At 32.1% G+C, this 15,007-nt stretch overlaps 1 protein-coding gene across 1 annotated transcript in view; it reads left to right on the top strand.

Annotated features, from left to right (window-relative positions):
• LOC145268358 (synergin gamma-like) overlaps positions 1 to 12,410 on the top strand; it is a 171,221-nt gene extending 158,811 nt beyond the window's left edge. The window contains exons 19-20 of the mRNA XM_080123890.1: positions 2,131 to 2,222; positions 11,752 to 12,410. Of these exons, the coding sequence (XP_079980016.1) occupies positions 2,131 to 2,222; positions 11,752 to 11,994 (335 nt within the window). The 3' untranslated portion in view covers positions 11,995 to 12,410. The remainder of the gene's footprint in view (positions 1 to 2,130; positions 2,223 to 11,751) is intronic.
• The last annotated feature ends 2,597 nt before the right edge of the window (positions 12,411 to 15,007 follow it).

Genomic DNA, 15,007 nt, shown 5'->3' with positions numbered 1-15,007 from the left:
TTTATTACATTGCAATGACCAGTCATTTTGTTTCTTCATTTTTTTTTTTTTTTTTAAATTTTTTTTCTGCTGTAAGTACAAACCTCACTAATAACTTTTGAATTAACAATCAAGCAAAGATGGATCCTTTTATGGCAAGGATGAAACAAGTTGAGGCCACTGCCACTGCTCAATCAACATTTAGGATCATCACATCCGCCACATAAAATCCTGTACAAGGCCACCATTCATGCATGCATGTAGTATTGTTGCCACATCTGGGCTGGTGCATCAATCACTAGCCTCTCCCTCTTGAATAAGGTCCAAAAAAGAGTTTTCAATCTAATAGGGCCCACTTTGTCAACTAAGCTCCAACCCCTGTCCCATCGCCGCAATGTTGCATCACTGTGCCTGTTTTACAAATATTTTAGTGAAACGTGCTCTGATGAACTCATTGCCTTTGTGCTCCCCTCGACGTACATATCCTGACAAACACGCTTAGCAACAAAATCACACCCCTTCACTGTTGAGGTCCTTAAATGCCAGAAAGATTTCTGTTCTAATAGTTTCTTCCCTCGAACAGCTAGACTTTGGAATTCCCTTCCTGCTACCTGCTTCTCTAACTGTACTCGTATGCAGACGTTCAAATGCAACGTAAACCAATATCTTAATCGTTCTTATGCATGGTCCCAATTAGTAGCCCCTTACGTCCAAGTGGCAATATGCCTTGTTTGGGATGAAGGTGAGTAAACAAAAAATAAATAAAATAAAGGGAAGATGACAGTTCTTATTTAGAATTCAACCTAATTTAAAAAAAAAAAAAAAGATACATATAAATCTGTATGATGTACATACCTGACACAGAAATGTCATATCCCAATCATGTAAGTAGGTTTGTTTGTTTGTTTTTATTAACTAAGAAAATAAAATTTTATGAGTAAGTAAAAAGGGACTGTCTCATGTCACCATCTTGAAAAAAAAAAACCAAGGCCGATAAGTCCACAATAATTCAAACTTGCAAGATCAGTTCTGTAATACTATCCATTTCATATTAATTGCTTTAAATGATTTAAAAGTGATTTTCTTTATAACAAAAAAAACTACTTGATCAATTTTTGGAATATGACATTTCTGTGACAGGTACGTACAACATAAAGATTTTTCTGTACTTTTTTTTTTTTTTTTTTTTAATTACGTTGAATTCTAAATAAGAACCACAAAAAATTCCTGAGAATTACATTAAATTGTGTCCAGTTGTGAAGCCCCAATTTGGGGAATGTGATGCCGTCCCTTAGTTATCACTGCTCCCAGGATCCGATCTTTGGATTAAATAGAATCTTCCTCCAGATAGTATAAAACTTGTAATAAACAGCTATATAATTTTCCGCCTGAAGGAATAAATAAAAAAAAAAAAAAAGCAAAGGTGCTTACTTAAAAAACCTATTTTTTTAAATTGCAGAAAAAAACATTTAATGTACATACCTGTCACGGAATGAAGATGTCATATTCCAAAAATTACATAAATTGGTTTATTTCTTTTTATCTTAAATCTTTTTACGAATTTTATCGATTTTAACAGGAAATTGTAGCCATTACAAGGCTGATTTTGACCTTGATAGTCCAAATTAAGCTGTCTCCCATTTGTTTATTTCATGGTGGATTAAACCATAGCATTGCTTCATCATAAAATTTGATTTTCTTATTTAAAATAAAGCTAATTGATCAAGTTACGTAATTTTTGGAATATGGCATTTTTGTTCCATGACAGTAATGTACATCATAAAGATTTTTTATGTATATTAGTTTCTTTAATTAGGTTGAATTCTGGATTTGCGCCTTTTCTCTTGTGTTAACGATTATTTTTTTTCAAAATTGGCAAAAATTAAATTAAATTAAACTTTGCTTTTATCAACACCCTACCTCTATTAGATCTGATCCAAATAGGAGGCCATTTATATTCCAAATAGCAATATGCATTGTTTGATGTGAAAAAATAAGTCTTTAATGCTAATCAAACAAAATAGTAAAAAGCAAACAATTTTCTGATGTTATAAAAAATAACTTTTCTTTTTTGTCATTGGTTTTTGTTTCTTTAGAATCAGTTCTGCCAATCAATTGATTTAATATTTGCTTTTATCATTTCTTTTACAGCTTTGACCAATGAACGATTGGAGACACTGTTAAAAGACATTGATTTAGCCTGGAACAATTTGGCTGCTTTTCTTAGTGGAAGTTCTTTAATGGTGAGCAACATTTTCATATTTAATTCTTTGTTTTTATGTTCTAAATTTTTATTTTTTATACAAAGTGCTTTCAGTAAGTTTCCAGATTTTTTTTTTTTTTTTTTTTTTTTTTTCGTATGGGCACTTTTATTGACATTACATACATGAAACTCTAATCCCCTTTGAAGTAATCTTCTCCGGCTGCAATGCACTTGTACCATTCAAACAACTTCTGGAAGGCCCCATGGAAATCCTCTTGTGTGAGCGAGTCAGTGACCCTCTTTTATCTTCTCAATTGTCTCATAAAGCCTCTAAGGTTTTTGTTGAGCTTTGGGAATGACCAAAAATATCATTCTTCTAAAGTATCCTCACATCCAGATTGCATTTTTGAAATTCACCAGCTGTGGCAATCAGGCTTTAGTAGGGTGTATTCCAATTCCTGCTGTAGATGTTCATTTGAACTTGAAATCATAAAAATTGGTCAGCCATCTCATAAGATGTATAGCAATAACATACTGTATTTTCAAGAGTCTGCAACAATTTTAAATGCCTTTACAAGAAAAGTCTGGAAACTTATTGAAGGCACCTCGTAATAAAATGTACTTCGAGAGTAGTACACAGATGCTACATTTTAATAATCCTAAACCTCGAAACTAAAATATTCCTTTCTATTGCAACCATAAAATCACATCTTCAAGAAAGAACAAGTAAGTACAGATTTTCAGTAAATTCGTTGCATGTGGGGATGTACTTTTCTTGCTAGCATCATTTGGTGACCAATATGGACGAGATCAAATAAAAACTTGGTGGATATGCTATTTGACTTTTGTTTTGTTGTTGAACTTTATTTTTGTTATTAATCGATTTAGTTTTTCTCTGCATCAGTTGGAATCTCATCTGTTATTCACGAGAAAAGTGCTGGCATCTTTATTTTTATTTATTTTTTTTTTTTTTAAGGAAGATCAAAAAGATAAGCCCAATACCAAAATAAATAAAAAGTAGCCACGATTACATTTCCAGATAACACATTTAAAGATGGCAAACTTTTAATTTAAGCCAAGAATTATCTCTTTTGTTTGCCATACTGAATTTGTCGCACAATTCTTCCACATTAAAGGTCCTGGATATGACCTAAAACTATATCCGATGGTGAGGCCCCACCTCGCAGGCTTTGGGGAGTGTGGAGCCACCCTTTAATTGCCATTGCTCCCAAGTCCACTCTGACCCGGAGTGGTAGTACCTGTTAGGGTCCCAACTTTGGGTTAAATAGAATCTGACGTAAAAAAAAATATACTCCATTAAAAATCGTTCCTCAAAATAACTAGATTCGGCATTAAATAACCTGAAAAAGGTTAATATGCCGTAAAACAAAAACAACCAACCAATCCACATTAAAATATACAATAACACTCAATAAATTCTATTTCTACTTGTAATTATTTTTCTACAGAATCATTTTCTGTAATTTTGGGAATTTATATTAATTTTGCTATGACATGTAAGTATGTAATATGAGTTACAAGTCTTCTCCAACCTTTGATAGCTCAAATACACACACTGCTTTTTCTTTGTAGTTTCAGGATTAAAGTTACAAACTTACTTTTTTTTTATTTTTGTATTTTTTTTTCTACATTAACTGGAAGAGAAAAAATAAATTTATTATTTGGAAGTTTTTTGTGAACCCACCCAATACTTTTACTGGTAAGGAGACTGTTTTAAAAAAAACTATATGTCAAACTATATGTCAGAATTGGTTGGGTTTTTATATGTAAAAGACACCATAAATAAACCTAGCAAATTTTAAGTAAGGCAGATGTATCTTTTAATTGTTCGCCTTTTGAAAACCGTAATTATCGTCAAAGCATTCATTTGGATGTTGATTGTAGCTTATAAATGTATGAAAATTTTCGAAAATTTTCATACATTTATAAGCTATAATCAACATCCAAATGAATGCTTTGACGATAATTACGGTTTTCAAAAGGCGAACAATTAAAAGATACATCTGCCTTACTTAAAATTTGCTAGGTTTATTTATAGTGTCTTTTACATATAAAAAAACCCACCCAATACTTTTACTGGTGAGGAGACTTTGTTTTAAAAAAAACTATGTCAAAATTATTGTCTGTGGCTTAATGTCTATCACAATAAAAACATTGTTTCCGAAACGATCGTACAACTTATTGACTTTGTTGTTGTTCCTTCTTATGAAACAGATTTTTTTAATTTTTAATTCTAATTTGAATTTTAAATTATCAATCTCATTACTAAATATCAAAGTAGCTCTAGGATATTTGCCTATCGACCTTATTATATATCTGAATTACAATGGACACTGTTCTTTTCTTGTGTTTTAATTTATTAGTAATTTTACGAGCACATTAAAATACACTCTGCTCTTTAGACTACTGTTCTAACCCCCTTTATATATATATATATATATATATTTTTTTTTTACAAGCAGGCAATGCCAGGAAGCCTACAGATATATATATATATATATAAAATTGACCTTGTGTGTATGTATGTGTGCAGAACAGTCTGTACCAAACTAGTCTGTCAATTTCTGGTCTACAGACCTGAAACTTGATATATATGGATTTGGATGTGTGAAACAAATTCAATTTAAATCTTAGCTGAAAAATACAGCTACTAATATATGTAACAAACATGCATACATACAAATATAGCTGCTAATATATACATATAATATAAAATCCAACAATATGTATAGTTGGACAGGTAAAAGCAGATCTATTCTATTCAATTTATTCAGCATAGGTTAAAACATTACATGTTTCGTCGCTGTTAAGAAAGGGTGCGGGAAGAAAAAGAAAAAAAAATGAACAGGGCGAGAGGGAGGGCTGCTGCAAATTGAAATGGTGTGAAATACAGTTGATCAACACCTGTCTAACTTGTCGTAACAATCTCAACTGGCAGCCTATTCCAAGGAGCCAATATGCGGATGGAAAATGCGGCTTTGCATCGGTTTAGCTGAAATCTCCAAGGAAACAAAACATTACAACAAATATGTCAAGATTTTAATATTGCCTTTATAAAAGACTTGAAAGGGGAAAATGATTTTATTTGAAGATTTATGATTGAAAATTTGAACATCAACGATAAAATAGGATTAAAGTAAGGGGAGGATAAAAATAAAAAAGACAACAAAACATGTTTGACAAAAGATATATATTTGGCTTTTTAAAGATGCAATCATTCAATCTTCAGAACTGTTTTAATTTTTACAACTGACTATTTAAGATAAATAAATAAAACCTTTTTTAATAAAAACAAAAATGTAAAGAAAAATCTGTATGATGTACATACCTATGACAAAACGAAAATATCTGATTACAAAGGTCACATAAATTGATCAAGTAGTTTTTTTGTTTTTTTTTTAAAGAAAATCGTTTTTAAGCAATTAATAGGAATTTTTATACATTACTACATAAATCTAGTATTGTTTAGTTATCTCCCTTTGTTTTTGGCAATTTTTTTTTCTAAATGGCTGTCAAAAAAGTCACTTCTCAAATACTCATAAAATTCTATTTTTCTTTATAAAAAAACTACTTGATCACTTTACATGATTTTTGGAATATGTACATCATACAGATTTCTTTATTTTTGTTTTTAATATGGGTAAATTTTGGGTGAGAACTTTTTTTTATACAGGGTGTCTTAGAAAAATGTACTCACATTTGACTGGTATCAGTGTTATATGTTCATCAATTTGAACATTTTGTGAACGTGATTCTTTAATTATATTTGCCTTCTGTATTTGAAGCTGTTTCATTTCACTCTGTTCATAAAGGGTTCATCATTATTCAAAGTGTGACTACTTTTACCTTTTTTTGAGACACCCTGTATATATCTGCTTTTTTCATTTGATTTTTAAGTTTTATGTGGATGAGTCCATCTTGGTCACAAAGGAATGTAAATAAGAAGTTCTACTGGTTGTCTTGTTTCTTATTTTTCTGCGGCTTTTCGGTTACACTTTGTAGCTTTTTTATTTGGATAAATTTAGTTATCGTGATGCCATCTCCATTATCAATCAAATAGTCCAGCATCAAATCACACAAATCAAATTAGGGATGTATCTAAGGTCCATGTTGATGGTTTGCATACAAGTTTTATTGGGTCGTCCACATTTCCTCTAGTCTTTCACCTTTCGATACTAGTACAGTTTAATCAAGACATTAAAAAATGAAAATATTGAAACAAGGTTATATTTTTTTACACATCTGTTTTGGACTGAAGATCTCCGAAAAAAAATTTCACTTAATTTAATTGAGTAGTTTTTTTTTTTTTTTTTTTTTAATAGCGGAAAAACATGTTTTTATGAGATCGCGTTGAAGTCAGCCATCTTGGAATCTTTTGAACACGCCACGGGGAGATAACTTCAGTTAAAGTGCCGACACTCCCTCCCCATCTTTAATACAAGCTTTTCTTCCTAAAAATCAAACTTTTGCTTGGTATCCTAACAAATAATTTTTTCGTTGTAAAAAAGAAACTACTTGATGAAATTAAGGGAAATTTTTTTTCGGAGAACTTCGTTCCATAACGGATATGTATAATATAACCTTTTTTTTTTTTTTTTTTTTTTTTTAATGTCTTGATTAAACTATAAAAGTACCCACCTTTCTTCCAGGTCTCTTTATATTTTATCATCCGAATGTCGCTTCTCTCAACATGGCGAAACCAACATGGCTGATTTATCGCTAAGGGTTCATCAAACCTTGGTCTATTCAGCCTGGCGAGCAAAGTATCATAGTTGATATGTCAAGTCGGTGTTTGTTTGCATTTGTGATCTTTTAAAACAACACATTTCAGGTGAAAACATTACATACTTATGTCATGGTGAAATCCCTAAAATTTAGAAAAATGATTCAGTAGATGATGTGACTAAGGGTGTTTTTTTGTTTTGTTTTTTGTAGGCAGGAACTATTTTAATTCAAAAATAAATCCCAGAAAAATATATATTTATTATACAAACATGGGTTTATTCCAAAGATTAATTTTTGGCATTTAAAATTTAAATACAATTTCAGGCATATGACCCCTGCATATATAGCATAAGCTAGAGGTCCAATTTTCACAAATTGTACACATTAAATTATTTAATTGTATTTTAGTAATAATGTTTCAAATGTTTTGTTTTTTCAAGTGGTCTATTGTCTGGTTTATCAGCATAGACATGGGACTTTACATATGTTCAACAAAAATAATCTGATGGTGTTAAAAGGCATGAATGAGGTGGCCAATTGACAAGTCTATATTGTGAAGTTATTCGTTCATCAAATGTTTCTCTCAGTTAATTGATCATATCGTTTGTAAATGCTGGTCGGGTGTCAGTCTCTTTTTGATAAATTACCAAATCAAGCTGATTTAAAAATAACTAATAGTTACCAAATCTGCAATTAAAGAAAATAGTTGTCAATTTAATGTTTGCACCGCCTTAAAAAAAAAAAAAAAAAAAAAAAAAAAAAACGATATTTTTAAAATAAAAAATCCGCCACAATTACATTTCCAGATAACACATTTAAAGATGGCAAACTCTTAATTTAAGGCAAGAATTGTCTCCCTTGTTTGTCATACTGAATTTGTTGCACAATTCTTCCACATTAAAATATACAATAAAACTCAAATTCTATTTTTACTTGTAATCATTTTTCTAGTGAATCATCTTCTGTAATTTTGGGAATTTATATTAATTTTGCTATGACATGTAAGTATGTAATGTTTTCACCTGAAATGTGTTGGTTTAAAAGATTACTAATGTAAGCAAGCACCGTCAAGTTAAATTTGACCTAACATTGCATATCTGTCTGCGATCATGTTGCTCTCCACAGCACTGAAGATGGCCAAGTGAGTAATATATATTAAAAAAAAAAAAATCTGCATTTTCTTTCCTTTTTTTTTTTTTTTTTTTTTTTTTTTCTCTTGAATATAATTTTAAAGCTCCAATGGCATTGTGGTCTGCATTCTCTGTTCTTTACTCCTATTCTCAATGGAATTGGTGTTTCATAAATTCTGAAAAAAAAAAAAAAAAAAAATTAGTCTCGATAAAAAAAAAAAAAATATGAAAAGAAAAAACAAAGTAACTGGTTATTTCTTTCATTTCAATTTTTTATTTTGCTTGGTGATTTATTTAATATCAGTCGAATACTCTTGTATTGTGTGGGAATGAATGATTACTCCTGTGTACTTCTGCTCCCATCCCTGAACCTCGTACTACCTTTTTTATTCTAATTGTTTTACTTTAATTAAATTTCAAATAAAGTAAAATATCATCTTTGCTGTTTATGGATTCTTGGCATGAACTCACTCAACAATATTATGGTTAATATAAAAGTAATAATTGCAACTACACTATAATCGCAAAATTTGGAAAAAAAGAAAATCGATTAAAAAAAAAAAAAACTAATCATTTTTGTGTTAATTTCAGCTAAAAGCAATGATATCTACTTGGCATGTCAAAAGTACTTAAATATTTATTTTCAAAAAAACATGAGTTTTTGATCTTTATCGCAAAAAAAAAAAATTGCACTATTTCAAACAAGTAAGATATTTGTTTATTTTCCTAATATTACATTGTGATTTGGCTTTCAAGCGCACTTGACACATTTTATTTTATTCAAATTAAAACAACGATGTGTTTGGACTTGTTTTACATTAAATGCCTTCTTATAAAGAACTGAGTTACTTTCCTTGCTATTATGTCATTTGTTCCCAAAGAACATTTCAAAATACAACCGCTAGATACAACGTGCGGCTCTTTACAAACAGAGAATAACGTCAAGGATGAGAGTTCATATAGAAACGTTGTTTCTATATGAACTCTCATCCTTGACGTTATTCTCGCGTTGCCTCCGCACAGTTCAAACATTTCAAAATACAACCGCTAGATACAACGCGTGGCTCTTTACAAACAGACTTCTTTCTCCAACTTTACAACATGGCAAGGAAGAAGAAAAGGAAAAAAGAAACAAAACAACACACTGAAGATGGAGTATACCTTTGAAATATATTTGTGATGAATTTCAAACAAGTAAAATATTTGTTTATTTTCCTAATATTACGTTGTGATTTGGCTTTTTAAACGCACTTGATGCATATTTTATTCAAAGTCCAAACACAATTTATCCAAAAATTTGCAATAGTTACATACTATTTACCTCTCTTCAGAGCTTTCCAGTGTTTTTTTTTTTTGTTATTTTTCATCAAAATGTTTTCAATTTCTTTTCTACCCTATCATTTTTCATCATTTTTGGATGTATACTGTAACATGACAATTAGAGATTGTTGATTTGCCTTGAAATTCAATATAAAAAATTTCAAATTTCGATATTCTAGTGCATTTGCACCAAATAATATCAGCATTGTCTTCCTTGTAAACTTTTACTCAAGAACAGATGTGTGCTCTTTATAGGAGGCTTTGTTTTCAATTGCATCCTGAGCTAGCAGGCAGACTGAGTTTTCATTATAACTGCCATGCGGGAACATCCTGCGAATGTGACAATCAAGATAGTTAAGTAGTGAATATCCTCTCAAGGGGAGGTCAGACACAAGGTCATCTGAGGTTTTGAAACGTCAGAGAAGAAATACACTCTCACCTAAAACAGAATGCCTAAACTGCATCGTCAGCATTCCCAAGTGGGGGGTCTCTTCAGGGGATTAACAATGAACAAATGCCTTCTTATAAAGAAAACACCTGGGAAGGTGGACCTCCTAGAACTAACGAACTATACTTCAGTCCAACATTGATTGTTGGAGTTTCTAAGTTAAAAATCTATATACCTATAAAGTTAAATTGGGGGGGGGGGGCTCTAACATTGATATTAAAAGCCTACATTTTCTATTAAAAAAAATTATTAAAACAAACTTTTTAGTATAATCAGTTATAAATATACGAGCAACTACTTGGAGGTTAACTAATTTTGCATATTCATTTGAAAAACTAATGTTAATTAATCATATTTTATCGTTTCGTATTGGATGATTGATTTCATTTCACTAATACGCTGAATTCTATTTATGCATAGTTCCTACATTCTGCATAACTACGTAGAATTTAAAATGAAAATGTTATAGCACAAGGAAATATTTTTATATATATCTACATATAAGTAACTTTCTCAGTATGTGTGCGAAAAGTCTCTAGCAAACTCCTCTCTGAATATTTGGTCTACAGAGTTGAATATATATATATATATATATATATATATATATATTATATATATAATATATATATATATATATATGTAGGGTATTTGGACCTCTAGAACATTTTTAGTTTGGTTTTTAGTCAATAAAATACCTGATAAAGGGTCAAAATTGAAAAAAAAAAACATTGACCATAGCCTGTCATAAGTCAACTATACCTGATTTTTTTCTGCGTAACTTTTTAAAAGTTATAGGTTAAACAACATTTTTTTTTTTTTTTATACGTATGGATTTAGGTTATGCACTAACAGATAAGCCTGGGGAGCTATGTTTTCGTTTTGATTTTAGCTGATGGCACACAAGACATTTTTTTTTTTTTACTTTAGAAATCTCTTGTATATATTGGGTACAATATAATAATCAAGAGAGAATTATCTTTATAATAATAAATATGAAATCTGTATGAATTTAATTATAATATTTAAACATATTATGACCAGGCAATGCCAGCAAGCTTGTTAGTGTAGTTAATAAAAGTGGATGAGGGTGAAGCTATTTGCACCCTCTCTCTTATGGGACAGTGAATGAGACCTACGGAAATTCAAAACCCTAACCCAACTTTAGTTCAGGGTAGTGATCCACATCATTTATTTGATATCAGGTTGCATTTGCGGTCATCTGCCTGTTGAAATTCTGATCTCAACAATTAGTTTGGCAGAAACTGAGTTGTTTCAGTAGCTTTTTACCTGGTGGACTAAGACATTTGTTCTGGGTAGTTCTAGGAGGTCCACTCTCCCAGATCTTGCCTCCCGTCCTTCAGATGGAGTAAGTAGCTTCTTTCTTAGAACTGCACGCCTGTGGAACACTGTTCCGTCTGCCTGCTTCCCACCGGACTACAGCTTGGATGTCTTCAAGTCCAACGTTAACAAATTCCTAATGAACCGCCCCCTTAAGTAAACACTTCATCAAATCTCCACACTAACGTAATGTACTTGCAATAACGCTTATCCCTGAGTGGCTTCCGGGCCTTGATAAGTGGTGATCACTGTGTAAAAAAAATAAAAAAATAAAAAAAAAAAAGTTTATTGCTTACTGCCTGACATGCCCCAACCAGGAAATGCTGACCTGACTGCCCAGGCAACTTTTAAAAGTCCAAAGTGCTCCTTTTTTTTTTTTTTTTAAATAAGACATTTTTTTCATCACGATGAAATTGTACACATGTAAGTTTTTCTGGCCTAATTTCAGTATTTTTTCCCCTTTTGTCCATTCATGTATGCAAATTACAATTCTGCATCGTTTTTTTTTTTTTTTTTTTTTTCTTTAATGATATTTTTAAAGTGTTATAATTTTTTTATTCATTTTGTCATTTTTTTACTTTTTATAGGCTGAAGTGAGTTCTTTTAAATATACGTCTGCTGTTTTAAAAACCGACGACACAGCCTCACAGTTAAAGGCTTGTGGGGTTTGCCTCCTCAACGTTGACGTGATGGATCGAGCATCGAATGATAATGAAAGAGCTGCCAAACTTACATACAGCGGACGACAGTACCATGCCACGTGTGCCAATTTTTGGGTCAACTGTGTGGACTCCATGCTGCCTGCACTTAAGTTGCCTCAACTCATTTAAAAAAATACTGATGACGATGATGATGATGATATTTCTAATGTTGATGTTGACAATGATGATGATGATGTCTGTATTGAAAAATGTCTTTTTTGTTTTAATGGCAAAAAAAAACCCCAAACAATTATGAATCTACAAGAGAATTTGCACTCATGCATACACATCTGTTTCTAAGTCATGAAGTTGTACTTTTTTTCAATGTACACACCTCTACTTTATTCACTGTACGCAAATATGTTCCATTCAATGTACACATATCCACTCCATTCAATGTACACATATCCACTCCATTCAATACACATCTCTGTAATCTAACAAACAAATGTATATATACATACACTAGCAATTCAATGTATGCCTGCCTGCATACTCACACAATGCAACATACAGATCAGCGTACCTATCTATACTTAAAAAAACACATCTTTTTTTAGCAAGCTGTCTCATTTGACATTACTATACACAATATTCTACAATAATTCACCAGTATGTTTCACACTTAACCAATGAATAGTTAATTAACATATTTTTTAAACCAAATTTTCCAACAAAATAATAAGAGTGGGGTGGGGTGGGGTGGGTCATTATTTATGTGAGAATGGTTTCTTCAATGTTTATTAACTATGCCATAACTTGGATCCAAATTATCTACGCATCATCACTTCCTAAACAAGCGTTAGAACTAAGTGTTCACAACATTTTGGGTGATGCCTCCATACACACACAAAAAATGTATGTGTGTGTGTATATATATATATATATATATATATATATGTGTGTGTATAATAATGTAGTAATCAAGGTTAAGAATGTATTTGTAGGATAAAAATCCAAAGAATGTTTAATGTGTTTATATAAGAGTGCTCAATAGTAAATAAAGCCATTTATATGAACGTTTATTAATACTGACATGAAGAGGCTCTGCTACATTGGCATGATAATGTTTTGATCTGCAGTTTCTAATAACTTGGCTTGTTAGATGAGTTCTTAGTTATTTATAACTACAGAGCAAAACATTGTCATGCCAGTGTAGCAAAGCCTATAAAAACATATATGCACACATCCATATCATCTATGGAACGTCCAACAGGTAGATGAGTGATAATTTGTATTTGGATTAATCAGACTGCAAGTTGCATCTTGTTGTGAGAATAATATCCATGACAAGAACAAAATTCTGAATAATCCAAATAATATGGTCACTGTTTTATCGCTGTTCAATGATAAATAGAACTTTCACAAAAAGAAAAAAAAACACTTAACTAGCTACAACTACTACCAACAATTTCCCCTACTTGCTATCTGTGCCTAAATCTAAATGCAAATTCCATGAATTAAGCTTCTTTCCTAGAACTGCCCACCTGTGGAATTCTCTTCCGCTGACCTGCTTTCCAGCTGACTACAATGTGATCGTGTTCAAGTCCAATGTAAACAAATTCTTGTGGAACTGCCTACTCTCCTAAATAATCCATTTCTACCATATTTCCACTGTTAACTATTAATATACTACCGTAGACTCATTAACCCTTATCCTCGAATGGCTTTTGGACCTTGATAAGTGGTGACTCCCATGTAATAAAAAAATTTTTTTTTTTTCATTTGGATATAAGGTATGAAATTGTCAATAACTCTATGGCTCCTCTCTTGGCATTGTCCTGATTTTCACTGAGATGACACTCTTTGGTTCGATAGAAATTATGATTGAGATGATGACCCAGATTTTTTATCTGTGGCATTAAGAGCCAATGATTGTGACATCCACACAGGACCACATTTCATACTTGTTTTTTTTGTTTTTTTTCACCCCAAACAGGACATATTGCCACTTGGAACATAAAGGGCTACTATTTGAGATCATGTCTAACAGGGGGACAATGGGAAGTTGTGCAACAAGATATCTGTTCACATTACATTTAAGCTTCTACTGGTTAGTATAGTCAGGGAGCAGATACCAAGGATGGAATCCCAAAGTCTAGAAAACTTTTCGGCATATCGAGACCTCAACAGTGAAGAGGTAAGATTTTGCTTCTTGTCGAGTTAGTCGGAAGTATTTACGTCAAGGGGCACAAGTGCAGTGCATTCATCAGAGCACATTTCATGAAAGTACTTGTAAAATTGGCACAAGGATGCAACATTGCAACGATGGTTCAAAGGCTGGTTCTTGGCCGACAATGCAGAATATATTAGATTTGACACTTTTTTTTTTTCATCCTGTCTAAGAGTGAGAGACTAGTGGCAGAGGCACCAACCGAGATGTGGCAACAATATTTAATGCGTGGCTGAATTTTTATCATTATTATTAATATTGTTGTTGTTAAAAGTATTATTAATGTTACTTACTCTTCCTCGGTCCTGGATACGACCTTAAACTATATCCAGTGGTGAGGTCCCAGCTTGCGGGCTTTGGGGAGTGTGGAGCCACCCTTTAATTGCCATTGCTCCCAGGTCCATTCTGACCTGGAGTGGTAGTACCTGTTAGGGTCCAAACTATGGGTTAAATAGAAACCGACTTGAAAAAAAATATATATATTCTATAAAAAAATTTTTCTTCAAAATAACTAGATTCGGCATTAAATAACCCAAAAAGGGTTGATATGCCGTAAAACAAAAACAACCAACAAACTACTCTTCCTCATCCTAAACAAGATGTAGTTCTACTTGGAATGTAGGGGCTGGTGGGGGTGGGCATGTCTAACAGGAGTCTGTGGGGAGTTTAGCAACAAGATGTCTCATCACATTTAAACTTCTGCATGTTAGTAAAGTCAGGGAAGCAGGAAAGAGGAAGAGAATTCTAAAGTCTAGCAGTTCTTGAGAAGAAACTTACTATTTCTGACATTTAGGGACTTCAACAGAGAAGGGGTGGAATTTTTGCTGCTTGTTGGTTTAGTCAAGGTTATGTATGCTGAAGTGGCACAAGTGTTAGGAGTTCATCAGAGCATCTTCCGTTACTTACAAAAAAGGCACAGGGCTGCAACATTCTGGCATTGGAGCAGAGGTGGGAGCTTGGCCAATAGTT

Source organism: Euprymna scolopes, chromosome 43 (assembly GCF_053919585.1).
Source record: "Euprymna scolopes isolate OS-2025 chromosome 43, ASM5391958v1, whole genome shotgun sequence".
In the NCBI taxonomy this organism is placed as follows: domain Eukaryota; kingdom Metazoa; phylum Mollusca; class Cephalopoda; order Sepiida; family Sepiolidae; genus Euprymna; species Euprymna scolopes.
Note: the sequence above shows the minus strand (reverse complement) of the source record. Positions and strands in the feature narration are given on the sequence as shown.